Here is a 14,641-nt window from a genome sequence, read left to right on the forward strand (position 1 = left end):
TGCTTGGGCTTAGCTGCTCTGTGGCATGTGGGATAATCCTGGATCAGGGACGGAACCCACATCTCCTGCATTGGCAGGCAGATTCTTCACCACTGAGCCACCAGGGAAGCCCAGTCCTTATTTTTAAGACATTCCTGGCTGTCATAATTTGACTCCTAGACCAGGAAGAAAGTCAGACACACCAGAGCATGGGAAGGTGATGTGTTCTAGTCACTCTGGACCCAAGGTTCCCCCAGCTCTGGTGCAGGTTGGAAAGGGTACCCTTACTGCTACTGCTAAGTCACTTCAGTCGTGTCGGACTCTGTGCGACCCCGTAGATGGCAGCCCACCAGGCTCCCCCGTCCCTGGGATTCTCCAGGCAAGAACACTGGAGTGGGTTGCCATTTCCTTCTCCAATGCATGAAAGTGAAAAGTGAAAGGGAAGTCGCTCAGTCGTGTCCGACTCCTAGTGACCCCATGGACTGCAGCCCACCAGGCTCCTCTGTCCATGGGATTTTCCAGGCAAGAGTACTGGAGTGGGGTGCCATCGCCTTCTCCCTAGGGCACCCTTAGGAATCCTCATACCCAGGCCACTCTCAGGATGGATTACATCAGAATCTGAATGGCCAGGCCCAAACCCGCTGCTTTCATCTCTCTGTCCCGAGAGTTGGCGAGGGCAGGTACTGGGGACCACGAGGCATATGGCTGTGGACCAAGTCATGGGTCTGAGGCTTCTTCTGCACCACTGAGAAGCGTCCTGGGCCAGGATTCCTGGTAAGGAGCACAGAGCCGGAGCCAGCTCCCCACTAGGGCTGTCCCTGCTTCCCCGCCCCAGACACTTGCCTGCGGTGAGGACTGGGGGTGAGGGTGGGGCTGAGAAGAAAGGGCCCAGTGCTGGGCTCAGAGTGCACGATGTTCAAAGACATAGCCTCTCACACAGATCGACCTCCATTCACAACAAATGTCCCGGTTCCCGTCCATTTTCTATGAACCTCATTTAAGTAATGGAGCTACCAGTCGAGGCTGGTGACTGTGGATTCCCAGGGTGGAGGGCACCGCTACACCATTGAAACCACCACCGCACCTCACCGCGTTAGATCAGGTCTCAACACACAGGCCAGTTTCCCCGCTGATGGCTCCCTGGCGCTCAGCAGGTTACGAGGGAACTTTGTGGACCTTGTCTCAGGAGAGCTGCCCACTGGGGCAAAGGTGGAATCCGGACCTGACAGGGGTGACAGGGAGGCTGGAGGAGGTGAGCGGCCCAGGGTCGCCCAAGGCCGAGATGGACAGCCCTTATGTTCCGGTCTCTTCCTTCCCAGATCTGTGCTGTTTCCGTTTCCCTGGGAGGGCTCCTGATGGAAGGAGAGAGCCAGGGGCTTCTCAGAGCGGAAGTGCTGGGGCTAGGGGGACTGGGGGGCTTTGGGGGTTCTCCTCCTGGCTGGAGAAGAGGGCATTGTGGTCATGGGGGGTCACAGCAAACATCAAGGTTCCAAACAGACATTCTTCCAAACTCAGGGATTAAGGAAGATTCTAGAAAGGGGTTAATCTCATTTTCTCCGCTCTCGAAGCCACTGTTGGCAGCTAGAAACAGCAGCTTTGACACCATGGATGACTAATGCCCCTTCCGGGGAAGATATACCTGTCCACGTGTGCCCCTGGCAGGGATTGGAACGCTCCACAGCTTCCCCAGGAATCCTAAATCAAACAGATTCATCCTGGCCCTTGGTGAAGCCTAAGAGCTGGCTAAATCACCCTTTCTGGGCTCTTGGTCCTTGGCTGACGGTCACAAATCCCCCATAATGAGCACTTGTGAAGGAGCACCGCCAGACAGCGCCACTGAATTAAGAGCAGAGGGGCCCAGGGCAGGGACAGGCAGTGTTTGCTTTGGCTGCGGAGGGGAGGGCAAGGTGCCTGGGCCCAGCCCATGTGTTTGCCCACAGGGAGGCCTGATAAGTAGGCTGTGTAGACAGCGCAGCGTGGTGGACCCGGGCCATCTGCCGTGTGTCGGGGGCGGGGGGAGACTGCACCTGCTGCTCTGCAGCCCCGACCTCGCCAGAGGGGGGCCCTTTGTCACCCTGTCTTCAGCTTCCCTGGGGCCCCGCGGTCACTAAGAACCTGGGATTATTTTCCTCCCCTTGGGGAATAAAAACTGAACCCTCGAACTTGTGTTTGTTTTGATGAATTACTTCCAGGCTGCCGTTTGTTTGGAGAACCAAGCTCCCCAGCTGCAGGGAGGGTGGAGGCTGAGGGAAAACACCCTCAGCAAGCTGGCTTTCCAGACGGCTCGGCCCAGCGGAGCGCGGGAGGCCTGGGTTCTCCTGGCTCTGCCATTGCAGTCGGGGGTGGTGGGTGGTGGGGGGCGTACCTCAGCTTCCTCTCCTGTCAAAAGGGGGGAATCACACTCGTGGTTCTGTGCGCCTTACAGCATGTTGAGGGCACCACATGGAATAATGTTCATGAAGAAAACATAACTGGTAACCTGCTCTAAACATCATAATGAAAGCGCCCCAGCTGGACTTCCCTGGTGGCTCAGTGGCTGAGACTCCATGCTGCTCCCAATGCAGGGGGCCCGGGTTCGATCCCTGGTCAGGGAACTAAGATCGTGCATGTAAGCAACTAAGATTCCGCGTGCCACAGTGGAAATGGACCATCCCGCGTGCTGCAACGAAGACCTGCTGCAGCCAAATAAAATAAATACATAAAAATAAATAGTTAAAACAAAACAAACCCAAGAGTGCCCCAGTCTTTGACCCAGTTTCCTGCATCAGCCAGGCCTGGTGTCAGCGGGAAGATGCCCTCCTGCCATAGACCTTGGATGTCTGCCTTTTCTCTTTGGAGCAGGCTGGAGGGTCACATCGCTAATGTGTGAAACAAAAGCTGAGTAAATGGAACTTTAAAATATTGCTTATTTGTAGACTTTTGGATGGGACAAATGATGGTTGAGTTTTATGAATTTGTTCTGGGGGGTGGGGGTGTCTCCTAGCTCCAAGAACAATGCTCCCTCCACTTACATCCTGGACATTATTCCGTCAACTTCCTCAAAGAATTTTCTCTTGCATTTTGGTCCTCTTTCCCACATCATAAAACCCCTTCCATTTTCCCCCCCCTTCCTGGGCTGTTCCTTTCAGTGTATAAACAAATCTTCGTGACCCCCACGTGTCCCGTGCAGGCGGCAGTAAGTCCAAGCCATCCAGACCTTCCCAGGAAGGTACTTCCCTGAGAACCACTGGCTCCTGGTCCTCCGTGGCCTGCACGACACTCTGTGGCCGGAGTGAGCTTTCCAAACCACTGGTCAGACGACATCACGCTATGGTTTCAATTCTTCCCTGAGTTCCCACCACTCGCTCCTGGAGTGGAAGCCAAGCCCAGGAGGCCTGTGGGATCCTGCTCTCCTCCCTGGCTTGGTCCCCCACCCCAGCTGTGCTAGCCTCTGTCCTACCCTGTGACCATGCTGAGTCCTTCCCCTCTGGGCCGGCCCCCTGCTGCTCCTCCCAGAGTGAGTGGAACCCTGGCCCCCAGAGCCACGAGGCTGCATCATCCTCACTCTCAGGCCTCAGTTTTGAGTCTCCCCCTTCCCCCCTCCCAGATAAAAGCATCTCTCTGGGGATCTCTATGCATCACGTATTCCAGCTACTTCAGAGCTCTCGTTGGCACCGAGGATGATCTTATGTCTCTGGGATGTGTTCACAGTCTCTCTCCTTCCTTCCAGCCTGTCAAGGGCTTCAGTCTTGTTCACTGATATGGCCCCAGCACTGGTACAGTGCCCGGCATACAGAAGATGTCTAATAAACACAGTGCTCATTTACCGACTGGCTGTCTGGTATTGCTCTGTGTCTGATACGTATCATTAGAGTATTTGGGGGATGAGTGGGGGGGTGGGGGAGGGGGGGCGTGGCTTGGAGAGTACTCAATCTGAATCCAAATTTTTCTAACCCTAACCCTAACCCTAACCCGTCTGGTGCCTTGTGGTCATGTGAAAGCGACGCTAAGCCAGACGAGTAGCCTTTGGATTACTGAGATGAGGCTAAGACTAAAAGGAGGGCTGGGGTCAGGGGCCCTGGATGGAGGCTGGTCCCACAGGTCTCCAGGGAGAGGGAAGAAGTTCTGTCCACGCAGGAGGGCAGGGGCCATGAGGAAGCGGGGGAGGCCAGTGACGGAGGCCAGGCTGGGCCTTCTCTTTCTCTTCCAGCTCCTGACACACTGCATATTTCTTCTCTGACTGTTCCCATGTCCTCGGGCCTGGGCCTTCAAGTGGTGTTCACACCTACAACTTGCTGGCAAGAACCAGGCTCCAACAGAAGAGTAAGATTTCGACCTGGATGTTGAACGAGCTCCAAGCCATCAGTCAGCCCTTCCTGTTTGGAGCGGGCAGACGGAGGGGAGCTGGCTCTGGGGACAGGCGACCAGACATCATCCTAAAGACTGGGGATGCAGGGACTCTTTGCCAAGAGGCGCAGGCAGGGGCCCCTGGGCCGGCCACCCCCTTGGCCCGTCTCGGTGTGTCCGAGGCTGCCTTCTGGGGCTGTCTCCAGGAGGAGGCAGCGGTGGCAATGCAGGAGGTGACCCGAGGCCCTGCCCGAGGCTTTGGGAACCTGCGGAAGCTTCCTATTTCCTCAGCTCCCTGTTGTTCCAGCTTTCTCCACACCGCGCTCCCCCACCGCCACCAACCTAGGGCCTGACCATGACCTGGGCCCTGGAGGAGCTGCCGGGGAAGGGCCTCTTACCTGTCCTCTGCAGGATGTTATGTCTGGCCTTGATGAAGGCCAGGATGTCGGAGTCCGTCTGGCTGTCCCCTGTGAGAGGGACGGACGACACTGGCCTCTCTGGGATGCTGGGGACAATGACACACCACACTTTACCATGCTTGACCTTTGGCCCTGGGATTCACCTTTCCAGGGCACTTTTCCTTGCTCATGGCTGGATCCGCTCTCACCCCCGCTTCTCTGCAGCCTGTGCAGCAAGCCGCCTGCACCCACGCGAGGCACGTGGCACCTGGTCTTTTGGCTCAAACCCTGCGTGGCTTCTCATCAGCCTTGGGATGAAATTTGGACCCCTTCCTGTGTGATCTATGCTGCTCACTGCACTCCAGCCACCCTGTTTCTCTGATAGACCAGGCTCCTCCCGGCCTCTGGCCCTTCGCTTTGCCGTCTCCTCCTTCTGGGCTGCTCCGTCCCCAGACCTTCACACGGCTGCACGAGCTTTCATCACCTCCTCCATCCTCTCACCCCCACCTCTCTGCCCAACCTCTAACTGACACAAACCAAGCCCATTCTAGGGTGGGCCTGCCTTCCTCAGCCCCTGGCTTAGGTGTTGTATCCTCTAGGACATGACCCCACTGCACCCCCACCCCCACCCCCACAGGAGGTGAGTGCAAGGCCCTGCCCGAGGCTTTGGGAACCTGCAGAAGCTTCCTGCTTCCTCAGCTCCCTGTTGTTCCAGTTGCCCCCTGGCCTCCCTGCCTTGGGCCTGACAATGATCTCGGCCCTGGAGGAGCTGCTTAGCTAGCCCTTAGCTAGTTGCTCCTGAGACAGAGGTAACTCTTTCCCCTTCTCTCCTTAAAAACAGAACCATACACTATTTAGCCCAGCAAGTTGCCACATTCAGAATACTACATTTCCCAGCCTTCTTTGCAGCTATGTGTGGTCAGGTGACTAGATTGTGGCCAATGAGATTTGGAAGAAGTGAGATTTCTTTTCCCCTTTAAAAAGGGAGAGATGCAAGGATCCTCTCCCTTCTCATTTTCCATGCAACCCCTAGACGTAAAATCCTCCTTGAGAAATTCAAACGAGGTGCTCTCCTGGCTCTGGCAAGCATCCGTCCTCACACCCGTCACTCCACAGGGCATGGACAGTATCCACTCCCTTAGAAGGTGGGGAGGATTATATGTAACAGAGGGTTGCTTATCACGTCATGCAATATTTGGCATTCTGACTGCAGCTCAGCGAGAAGAGCTAGAGCAGGGCTGGGGCAGGGAGGCGGGGGCAGCTCTGCAGTTGTGCCTTCCGTCCAGAGTGGGGGTGTAGGGGTGGAGTGGGGGGTGGTGGTGGGTGGAATTCACCCCTGGGCAGCCTGTGGAGAAGAGCAGGGCCTGCCGGGTGAAGCAGGGCTCACGGGTAGTCTAGTCAGAGGGCACTGGAGACACGCACTGGGGGTAGGGGCCGCATTGGCTTTGCTCAGCCTGAGGCCAGGCCTATCCACTCCACCCCTTCCCACCTGGGGACTGTGCGTGGGGCTGGTGGGCTACATGGAACTGCCCCTGGCCTGGCTCCTGTTCCTTTAGTGGCCCCAGGTACATCAATTTACAAGGACACATGGGCTTCCTGGGTGGTGCTACTGCTAAAGAAGCCACCTGCCAGGGCAGGAGACATAAGAGACGTAGGTTCAAGCCCTTGAAGATCCCCCAGAGGAGGGCATGGCAATCCACTCTGTTATTCTTGCCTGGAGAACCCTATGGACAGAGGAGCCGGGCAGGCTACAGTCCATGGGGTCACTAAGAGTCGGACACGACTGAAGCGACTTAGCACAGATGCATGTGAAGCAACTCAGGCTCCCCAGGTGGCGCTAGTGGTAAAGAACCCGTCCGCCAGTGCAGGAGACATAGAGATGTGGGTTTGATCCCTGGGTTGGCAAGATCCCTTGGAGGAGGGCATGGCAACCCACACCAGTATTCTTGCGTGGAGAATTCCATGGACGGAGGAGCCTGGCGGGCTACAGTCCATGGGGTCGCAAAGAGTCAGACATGACTGAAGCGACTTAGCATGCACGCACGCATGTGAAGCAACTCTGCCTGCACGGGGCCCCAGTGACTCTGGGGACACTTCCTCAGCTCTGGGAGTTGGCATCTGTGAGAGATTCCAGGGAATTCCTGGGGTGCCAAGGTGGAGGCCTGCCCTGGGCTCCGTCTGTGAAGCCACTGCACTGAGGGGCTGCTGGGGCTGAGAGAAGCCGACTGGTGGTTTCAGCCCGCTGCACCCATGGCAGTGCTGTTGCAGGAGTCAGAGGGGGAAGAAGACCACAGACCTGTTCTCCATGGGGGCACCAGGGCTGCTCTGCTCCTGGCTGTGCAGGAGGGGGCCAGGTGAGGGCAGGATCTTCCTGGCGTACACATCACTATAAAGACAGATCAACAGGAGACAAATGTGTGGAAGGAGGTTTGCAGAGGAGAAATCTAGAGTTTATAGTTAGGAGCTGTATGGATTGATTGAGAGTTTGTGCCTCCTGAAAACTCATATGTGGGAATCGATTCCCCAGCGTGATGGTATCTGGAGGTGGGGGCCTTGTAAGGTAACTTGTTTGGATGAGATCATGAGTGTGGAGTCCCCAGCATAGGACTGGTGGCCTTATAAGAAGAGGAAGAGAAAGAAATCAGAGCTGTCCCTCTGCTGTGTGAGGACTCAGAGGAGACAGCCATCTGCAAAGCAGAAGGAGGTTCTCAACAGGAGCTGATCCCTCTGGACCTTCGCCTGGGACTTCCCAGCCTTCAGAACTGTGAGAAGTAAACAAATTCCTGTTGTCTAAGCTGCCTAGTCTATAGTTTCTCTTATGGCGGCCCAACCTGACTATGACAGATGCCAAGACTCCTCTGTTATGGATGATGATCAGTCCGTTCAAGCTGCTATAACAGAATGCCATGAATGGGATGGCTTCAACTACAGGAATTTATTTCTCACTGTTCTGGAGCTGGAGTTCTGAGGTCAAGGGATCTGCAAGGTCAGGTCAAGGCTGCCAAATTCTTGTGTCCTCACATGGTAGAGAGAGTGAGCTCTCTGGCCTCTTTTTATCAGGGCACAAATCCTCTTTATGAGGGCCCCGCTTTCATGACCTAAAGACTCATCTCCAAATACTATCACTTTGGAGGTCAGATGTCAACTTACGAGTTTTTGGAGGACACATACAGTTTATAACATTCTGCCCCTGACCCCACTCCCCCCAATTTATGTCCTTCTCATGTAAAATACATTCGTTTCACTCCACCAGCCCCCAGCATCAACGCTAAACCTCATCCACTGAGGTATCATCTCAATCAGATGTGGGTGAGACTCAAAGAAGGATCCATCCTAAGGCAAAAATCCCTTGTTGGCTGTGAACCTGTGAGACCTGACAAGGTATGTGCTTCCAAAATGCAATGATGGGACAAAGCAGAAGACAGACATTTCCACCCATTTCACCTTTTCCATTCCAAAAGGGAGAAATAGGAGAGAGGAAGGGAGTGAAGGTCCCAAGCAAACCCGAAGCCTACAATGCAAACTTCATGGGATCTTAAGGTTTGAAAGGTCTGGACCCTCTTTGGCTTGATGCTCTACCCCCCAGACCCACTAGGGGTGAAGGTCCTGTCTTCTGGACCCATGGGTGGAGGTCCCTCATGGTTCTGCTGAGCGGCCCCACCTCCACATCTTTGGGCAGAGGCTGTCTGGCTTGTTGAAAGCAAGGCTATGCACCCCCACACCCACTTTTGAAACAGATGAGGCAGTTGTGGTGATCTGTGAATTGCCTCTGTGGTCATTCTTGCCTTGACCTAAAGGCTACTGCCCATTCACATCGGATTAGCTCTATAGTCCCATCCTGTGAGATCTGAGAGGTCCACCAGCCTTCCTTTCTTCCTCTCATCTCCTCCCCTTCAGTTCAGTCTCACAGTTTTCCCTCTAGGAAGGCTGATGAAGCCTGCGATCCACACCCACACTAGTCTCCCAGCGTTCTCTTCTGAAACATTTCCTCGGTTTTTGCAATATGAATAGACTGAGAATTTTCCAAATCTCTACATTCGAGTTCCTTTTTGCTTAATAATTCTCAAATCATTTCTCTCTTCTTGAATGTTGATCTCAGCAGTCAGGAAGGGCCGGGGCCTCTCCTGCAACTCTTTGCTTAGAAATCTCCTCAGCTAAACATCTGGTTTTGTCACTTGCAAATTACTCCTTCTGCAAAGGGCCAGAACATGAGTGTAGTTCAGTCAAGTTCTTTGCCACTTTAGAACAAGATCACCTTTTCTTCAGTGTCCAGTAGCATGCTCCTCGTTTCTGAGACCTCACCAGAATGGTCTTTACCTCCATATTTCTAACATTCTCTACATGGTTATTTTTTTATTCTTTCAGAAAATGGACATGTTCTCCTCAGCTCTCCTCTTTCTTGTCTTCCTTTCTTCCTTCCTATTTTTTTTTTTTTTTCTCCCCTTGGCTGCACTCCATCTTCATTTGGGTGCTCGGGCTTAGTTGCCCCGCAGCATGGGGAATCTTAGTTCCCAGACCAGGGATCGAACCCACATCCCCTGCATTGGAAGGCAGATTCTTAACCACTGGACCACCAGCAAAGTCCCTCCTGTTTCCTTTCTGAGCCCTTGCCGGAACTGCTTTTAAAAGTCCATTCATGATGATCTTAGTGTCTTACAGCACGAGCTTCCAAACTCTTCCAAGCTTCTACTCATGACTCGCTTCCAAAGCTGCTGCTACATTTCTAGGTATTGGTTATGGTAACACCCTACGTCTTGTACTAATTTCTGACAGAGTCAGTTTGGGCTGCTATAGCAAAGGACCATAGACCGAATGGCTCGTAAACAATGGAAATTCATCATTTCTCTTGGCTTTGGGGCTGCGCATCCGAGGTCAGGTGCTGGCATGGTTGTGTTCTGGTGAGGGCCTTCATCTGGGTTTCAGACTGCTGACTTCTTCTTGTGCTCTCTCGGGGTAGAAAGAGAGAGAGCTAGTTCTCTGAACGTTTTTCTTTTTAAGATTTTTCTTTTTTTGGATGTGGACCAATTTAAAAGTCTTTATTGGTTACAATAGTGTTTCTGCTTTATTTTTGGGTTTCTGGGCCGCAAGGCATTTGGGATCCTAGCTCCCTGACGAGGGGTCGAACCCACGCAGCCTGTGTTGGAAGGCCAAGTCCTAAGCACCGGACCAGCAGGAAGTCCCTGGACTCCCCTTACAAGGAATAATCCCGTTTTTGAGGGCCTCACCCTCATGACCAAATTACCTCCCAAAGGCCCCATCTCTTAATACCATCTCACTGGGGATTAGCGTTCGATATGAATTTGGCGGGGGCACGAACATTCAGTCTATAATAGATGTTTACACGTTAATTCTCATTGTCAGAGCATTGCATGCACCTGCTGTGGAAGCCGAACAAAGACAACAGTGATCACAGCTGTCACTTACAGACACTGGCCTCACACAGGTCCTGGGAGGGCGCTTGGCAAACATCACCCCACTTAATCCTCTCGATAGCCTCCTCATCCCCATTATATAGTTGAGAAAAGCTGAGGCTTAGGAAGGTTAAAGAGATTCTAAAAGTTCCCCAGCTCGTAAGTGGCAGTATCTGGATTTAATCACAACTCCGTGAAGCTTCAGAACTTGAGCTTTATTTTTACTTTTGGCTGTGCTGGGCCTTCGTTGCTGTGTGTGGGCTTTCTCCAGTTGGGGTGAGCGGGGGCTCCTCTCCAGTTGTGGTACGCAGGCTTCTCATCGCAGTGGCTTCTTTGCTATGGAGCACTCAGCTCTAGGCAGGAGGGCTCGGTCAGTAGTCATGGTTCCTGGGCTCTAGACTACGGGCTCAGTAGTTGCGGCACATGGGCTTAGTTGCCCCGCAGCACATGGGATCTTCCCGGACCAGGGATCAAACCAGTGTCTTCTGCTTGGCAGGTGGAGTCCCAACCACTTGCTTTATTAACCAGACTCAACTCCGGCATTCTAAGGACACACATGAGACACACAGCTTGTTCCTGGCTGCGTGGATGACCCTGGGTGGCCCTGGTTGACCGGCTCTGTGCTCCCTGAGTCAGGAGTCAGAGCTAGCAGCTCTGCAGACGCAGCTTTGCACGTTTAATGGATGCGGGCTCCTTGCCTTGGACCCCAGTTGGGAGACAGTGGAAACCAGCAGCACCCCAAGGAGGTGAAGAGATAAGCCGTCCAGAATGGCAGTGACGTGAGAGATCCCCTCCCTTGCTTTATGATGTCCTGCCTAGACCAGAGTCAGAGCAGAAGGAGGCCTGCAGAGTCACCTGGCCAGAGCCCTCCTTTTCCCAGTGGGGACTCGCAGGACGAATGGCAGTAGGGTTAGAGACAGGGCCTCTGGCTTTGCCCAGCCCATGTCATCAGTCCCAGGCTCTCCATGGGCCCGACAAGCTGCTGTTCCAGCTGTGAGCACCGCTTCCTCCCCAGCTCCAGCCTTCTGCCTTCTCCCGTCTCAGCCAGCGGCAGGGTCTCTTACCCTGGGCCTACTTCTACTGGCTCAGGACTGTGGGTCCTACAAACAGGAAAGGAAACAGAGCCTAGGATTTTTTTTCACCCCCAGCATCTCAGAGACTCTGCACTGACTCTGAGAGAGCGGGGCATCTGTGCTGTTTGGCCAGGGCTGCTGCAGGACCAGAGGTGGCCGCAAGGTGGCAGGCTCTGCACGCCTTTCTTTAGAGAACAGAGGCTGGCTTCCAGAGCTCCTTTTGAACAGTGTCTGGGGTACAGCCTCAACACGGGAGGGAGAAAGGGCTTTCCATCCTGCAGGTGCTGCAATGACACCAGTCTGAGGTCAGTTTGGAGACTGTAGCAAGTCTTGCAAGATCCAGCCATTGGCATGCAAATGGCTCAGGAACTCAACGGTTTCCAGGATGAGATGCTGGAGAATGCTCACAGGTGCCAGCTGCTGAGAGTTGGGAGCGGGCGGAAGAGAGCGGAGCTGGAGCTGGCAGGGCAGAGGGCATGACCACACCAGGGCAGAGGGAGCATCTAGTACCCTCTGTGGGGGCCCAACCGCCCAGCCTGTTACCTCCAGCAGCTCATGCAGGAGGATGATGCAGTATGGAGGCCGTAGCTCTAGGACAGGGGTGGGGGGCTATAGGGTGGGGGACATGGGGGTGGGTGGAGGGGAAGGACTCCTCCAGTCCTGAGGCTTTGGGAGCCTTCCAGGATGCCACAGCCTCTGAACCCTCAGGGTCATACCGCAGTGACCTTTGTCCTCTCTCCTGACCCTCTAGCCTTCGACAGTGAATTCATTTCTCACGCAGACGTGCCTTCTTGGAGAGACAGCATGCCAGCCATCAGAACTGATTATCTCTTTCTTCATAAGGATTAATTAGTATTATTAATAATGATTAGGCCTCCTGGGTTGCCCATCAGAGTGCTGTGAATTTAGTGTGATTGGCCCATAGGCCCTAAACGTCCCTGGGGAAGGGATGAAGTCAGGCTTCTCTCAGAGCCTAAGAAGCAGAGGACCAGCCCCTGGGCTGCGGAGGGTCCATTGGGAGGAGCAGCCTCTCTGGGGCTCAGGGGAGACCAGCAGCTGGACTCCCGCTCTCCCGCTGTGGCAGCTTTCAACACTGAAAGCTGGGACACTCGTCTGTTTGTGGAAGGATAGTGACAGAGGGACCCGGGCGCAGCTTACGGATGAGACAAGGGCATCCCAAAGGGGAATGCTGGCTTGCCCGAGGGCCGGTAGCTCAGGAGAGCACCCTGGGTGAAAGTTTAAACTGAGGGGACTCCTTGCAGGTAACCCATGGTGAGCTGATGGGCACCTTCGAGATCCAAGGTTCTGAACCTCAAGGTTTAGGATCTATGGTAAGCACACCCAGGGATCACTTTAATTTGGGATGGGTGTGTGCACACTCAGTCGCTTCAGTAGTGTCTGACTCCTTGCGACCCCATGGACTGTACTCTGCCAGGCTCCTCTGTCTATGGGATTCTCCAGGCAAGAATACTGGAGTGGGTTGCCATGCCGTCCTTCACGGGATCTTCCCCACCCAGGGATCGAACCTCTGTCTCTTACCTCTCCTGCACTGGCAGCTGGGTTCTTTACCACTTGTGCTACCTGGGAAGCCCTAAACTTGGGATACCCAAGGAATATCCTGGAAGGCCAAGGCCAGATGGGCCATTCTTCTCAGACAAGGCAGATGATGGGGGAGGGTTCTAACAGTGTTTCCCAAGGAGATCCTAAGAGGTCTGCCCAGTGGCCGGGTCTTAGACCCAGTCCAGGGTGGGCACTCTCTTAGAGGAGCTGGCAGTGGGTGGACACACGGACAAGCAACAGAGAGTTGCCTGGGTGGAGAGGGAGGAGGGGGAGAAGCATTGGGAGGAAGACGAGAAAAGGGAGAAAAAGAATGTAGGATGGGGGAGGTTAGGGAAAGCGAGAAAGGGAGGGAAGGAAGGGGAAGAAGGGAGGGAAGCAGTGAGCAGGAGAGAGGAGGCGGGGGGAGCGGGAAGGACAAAGTGCTGCTCTACATGGAGCCTGGAGTAGGGCTGAAACTGCAGCTCTTTCCATTGCTTTTTTTTGTTTTGTTTTTGGCCACACCTCTTGTTAATCTCAGAATTCAGAGCATCACAGCGATGAGTGATGTTGCCGTTTCTCCACATCCTCACCAGCATTTGGTGGTATCTGTTTCATACATTTTATTCTAGCCATTCCCATAGGTGTGCAGTGATATCTGGTTCTTGCTTTAATTGTAATTGGCAATGATCTGTGATGCATCCTGTCATACACTTATTTGCCATCTGTATATCTTCTTTGGTGAGTGGCTGTTCAGATCTTTTGCTGACATTTTTATATATATATATATATATATACACATATATCAGAGAAGGCAAGGGCACCCCACTCCAGCACTCTTGCCTGGAAAATCCCATGGACGGAGGAGCCTGGTAGGCTGCAGTCCATGGGGTCGCTAAGAGTCAGACACGACTGAGCGACTTCCCTTTCACTTTTCACTTTCATGCATTGGAGAAGGAAATAGCAACCCACTCCAGTGTTCTTGCCTGGAGAATCCCAGGGACGGGGGAGCCTGGTGGGCTGCCGTCTATGGGGTCGCACAGAGTCGGACATGACTGAAGTGACTTAGCAGCAGCAGCAGCATACACATATATATATTTCAAACATTTTCTCCCAGTCTGTAATTTATCTTTTCATTCTCTTAACAGTGTCTTTCATACAGCAGCATTTTTTCATATTTATAAGGTCAAACTTCTCAATTTTTTTTTCTATTGTGGGATCTAAACTGCCTTTTAAAACACCAGGGTAGCCAAGGAGAACACACCCTGCCGGCTATTAGCCTGGGGCCTAAGAACTCACATCGGCCCATGTTTCTTAAAGCTGGAATACAAGCCGAAGTGCTGGCCCTGAGGACCAGCTTAGGGGGTGTGAAGAAGTCCAGGGAAAATATCAGCGAGGTGGTGGACGGCTCATTGGTTGGCTGCTTTAAGAACAGGTTTAAATTTTTTAAAAATTTGAAAATTTTTTGGCCACACCACTCAGCATGTGGTATCTTAGTTCCCTAAACATGGGGTCTTGAACCCATTCCCCTGACGTATAGAAGCCTGGTGTCTTAACCACTGGACCACCAGGGAAGGCCCGTGTAGGTTTAGATTTAAAGAGAAGTTGCAAAGCTAGTACAGAGAGTTCCCACGTACCCCACTTCCCGTTTCCCTTATATAATCTCACATTTAAGCGAGGCACGTTTGTTGCAATGCTGATACACTGTTATTAACTATAGTCCTCTTGTTATTTGGATTTTCTGAATTTTTCTTATCCAGTCCCATCCAGGACAGCACACTCCATTTGACCATCATATCTCCTCGGGCTCCTCTTGTCTGTGATGGTTTCTCAGAATTTTCTTGCCGTTGATGCCCTTGGGCAGGTATTTTGTTGAATGCCCCTCAACTGGGATTTGTCTGACCTTTTCCTCATGATT

General features: G+C 53.3%; 1 protein-coding gene across 6 annotated transcripts in view; it reads right to left on the reverse strand.

The window, feature by feature from the left end:
* The window catches only part of KIF6 (kinesin family member 6), a 422,193-nt gene that overhangs the window by 2,606 nt on the left and 404,946 nt on the right, over positions 1–14,641 (reverse strand). For 2 of the 6 annotated variants that reach the window (XM_027524813.1, XM_027524812.1), the window contains exons 20-21: positions 7,000–7,089; positions 4,704–4,810 (exon numbers count right to left, since the gene is read on the reverse strand). In XM_027524813.1, the coding sequence (XP_027380614.1) occupies positions 4,704–4,810; positions 7,000–7,089 (197 nt within the window). Of the gene's footprint in view, positions 1–441; positions 2,655–4,703; positions 4,811–6,999; positions 7,090–14,641 lie in introns of those variants that run through there. The other 4 variants (XM_027524811.1, XM_027524809.1, XM_027524810.1 and 1 more) reach the window with 4 other exon arrangements.

Source organism: Bos indicus x Bos taurus, chromosome 23 (assembly GCF_003369695.1).
Source record: "Bos indicus x Bos taurus breed Angus x Brahman F1 hybrid chromosome 23, Bos_hybrid_MaternalHap_v2.0, whole genome shotgun sequence".
NCBI classification, from domain to species: Eukaryota; Metazoa; Chordata; class Mammalia; order Artiodactyla; family Bovidae; genus Bos; species Bos indicus x Bos taurus.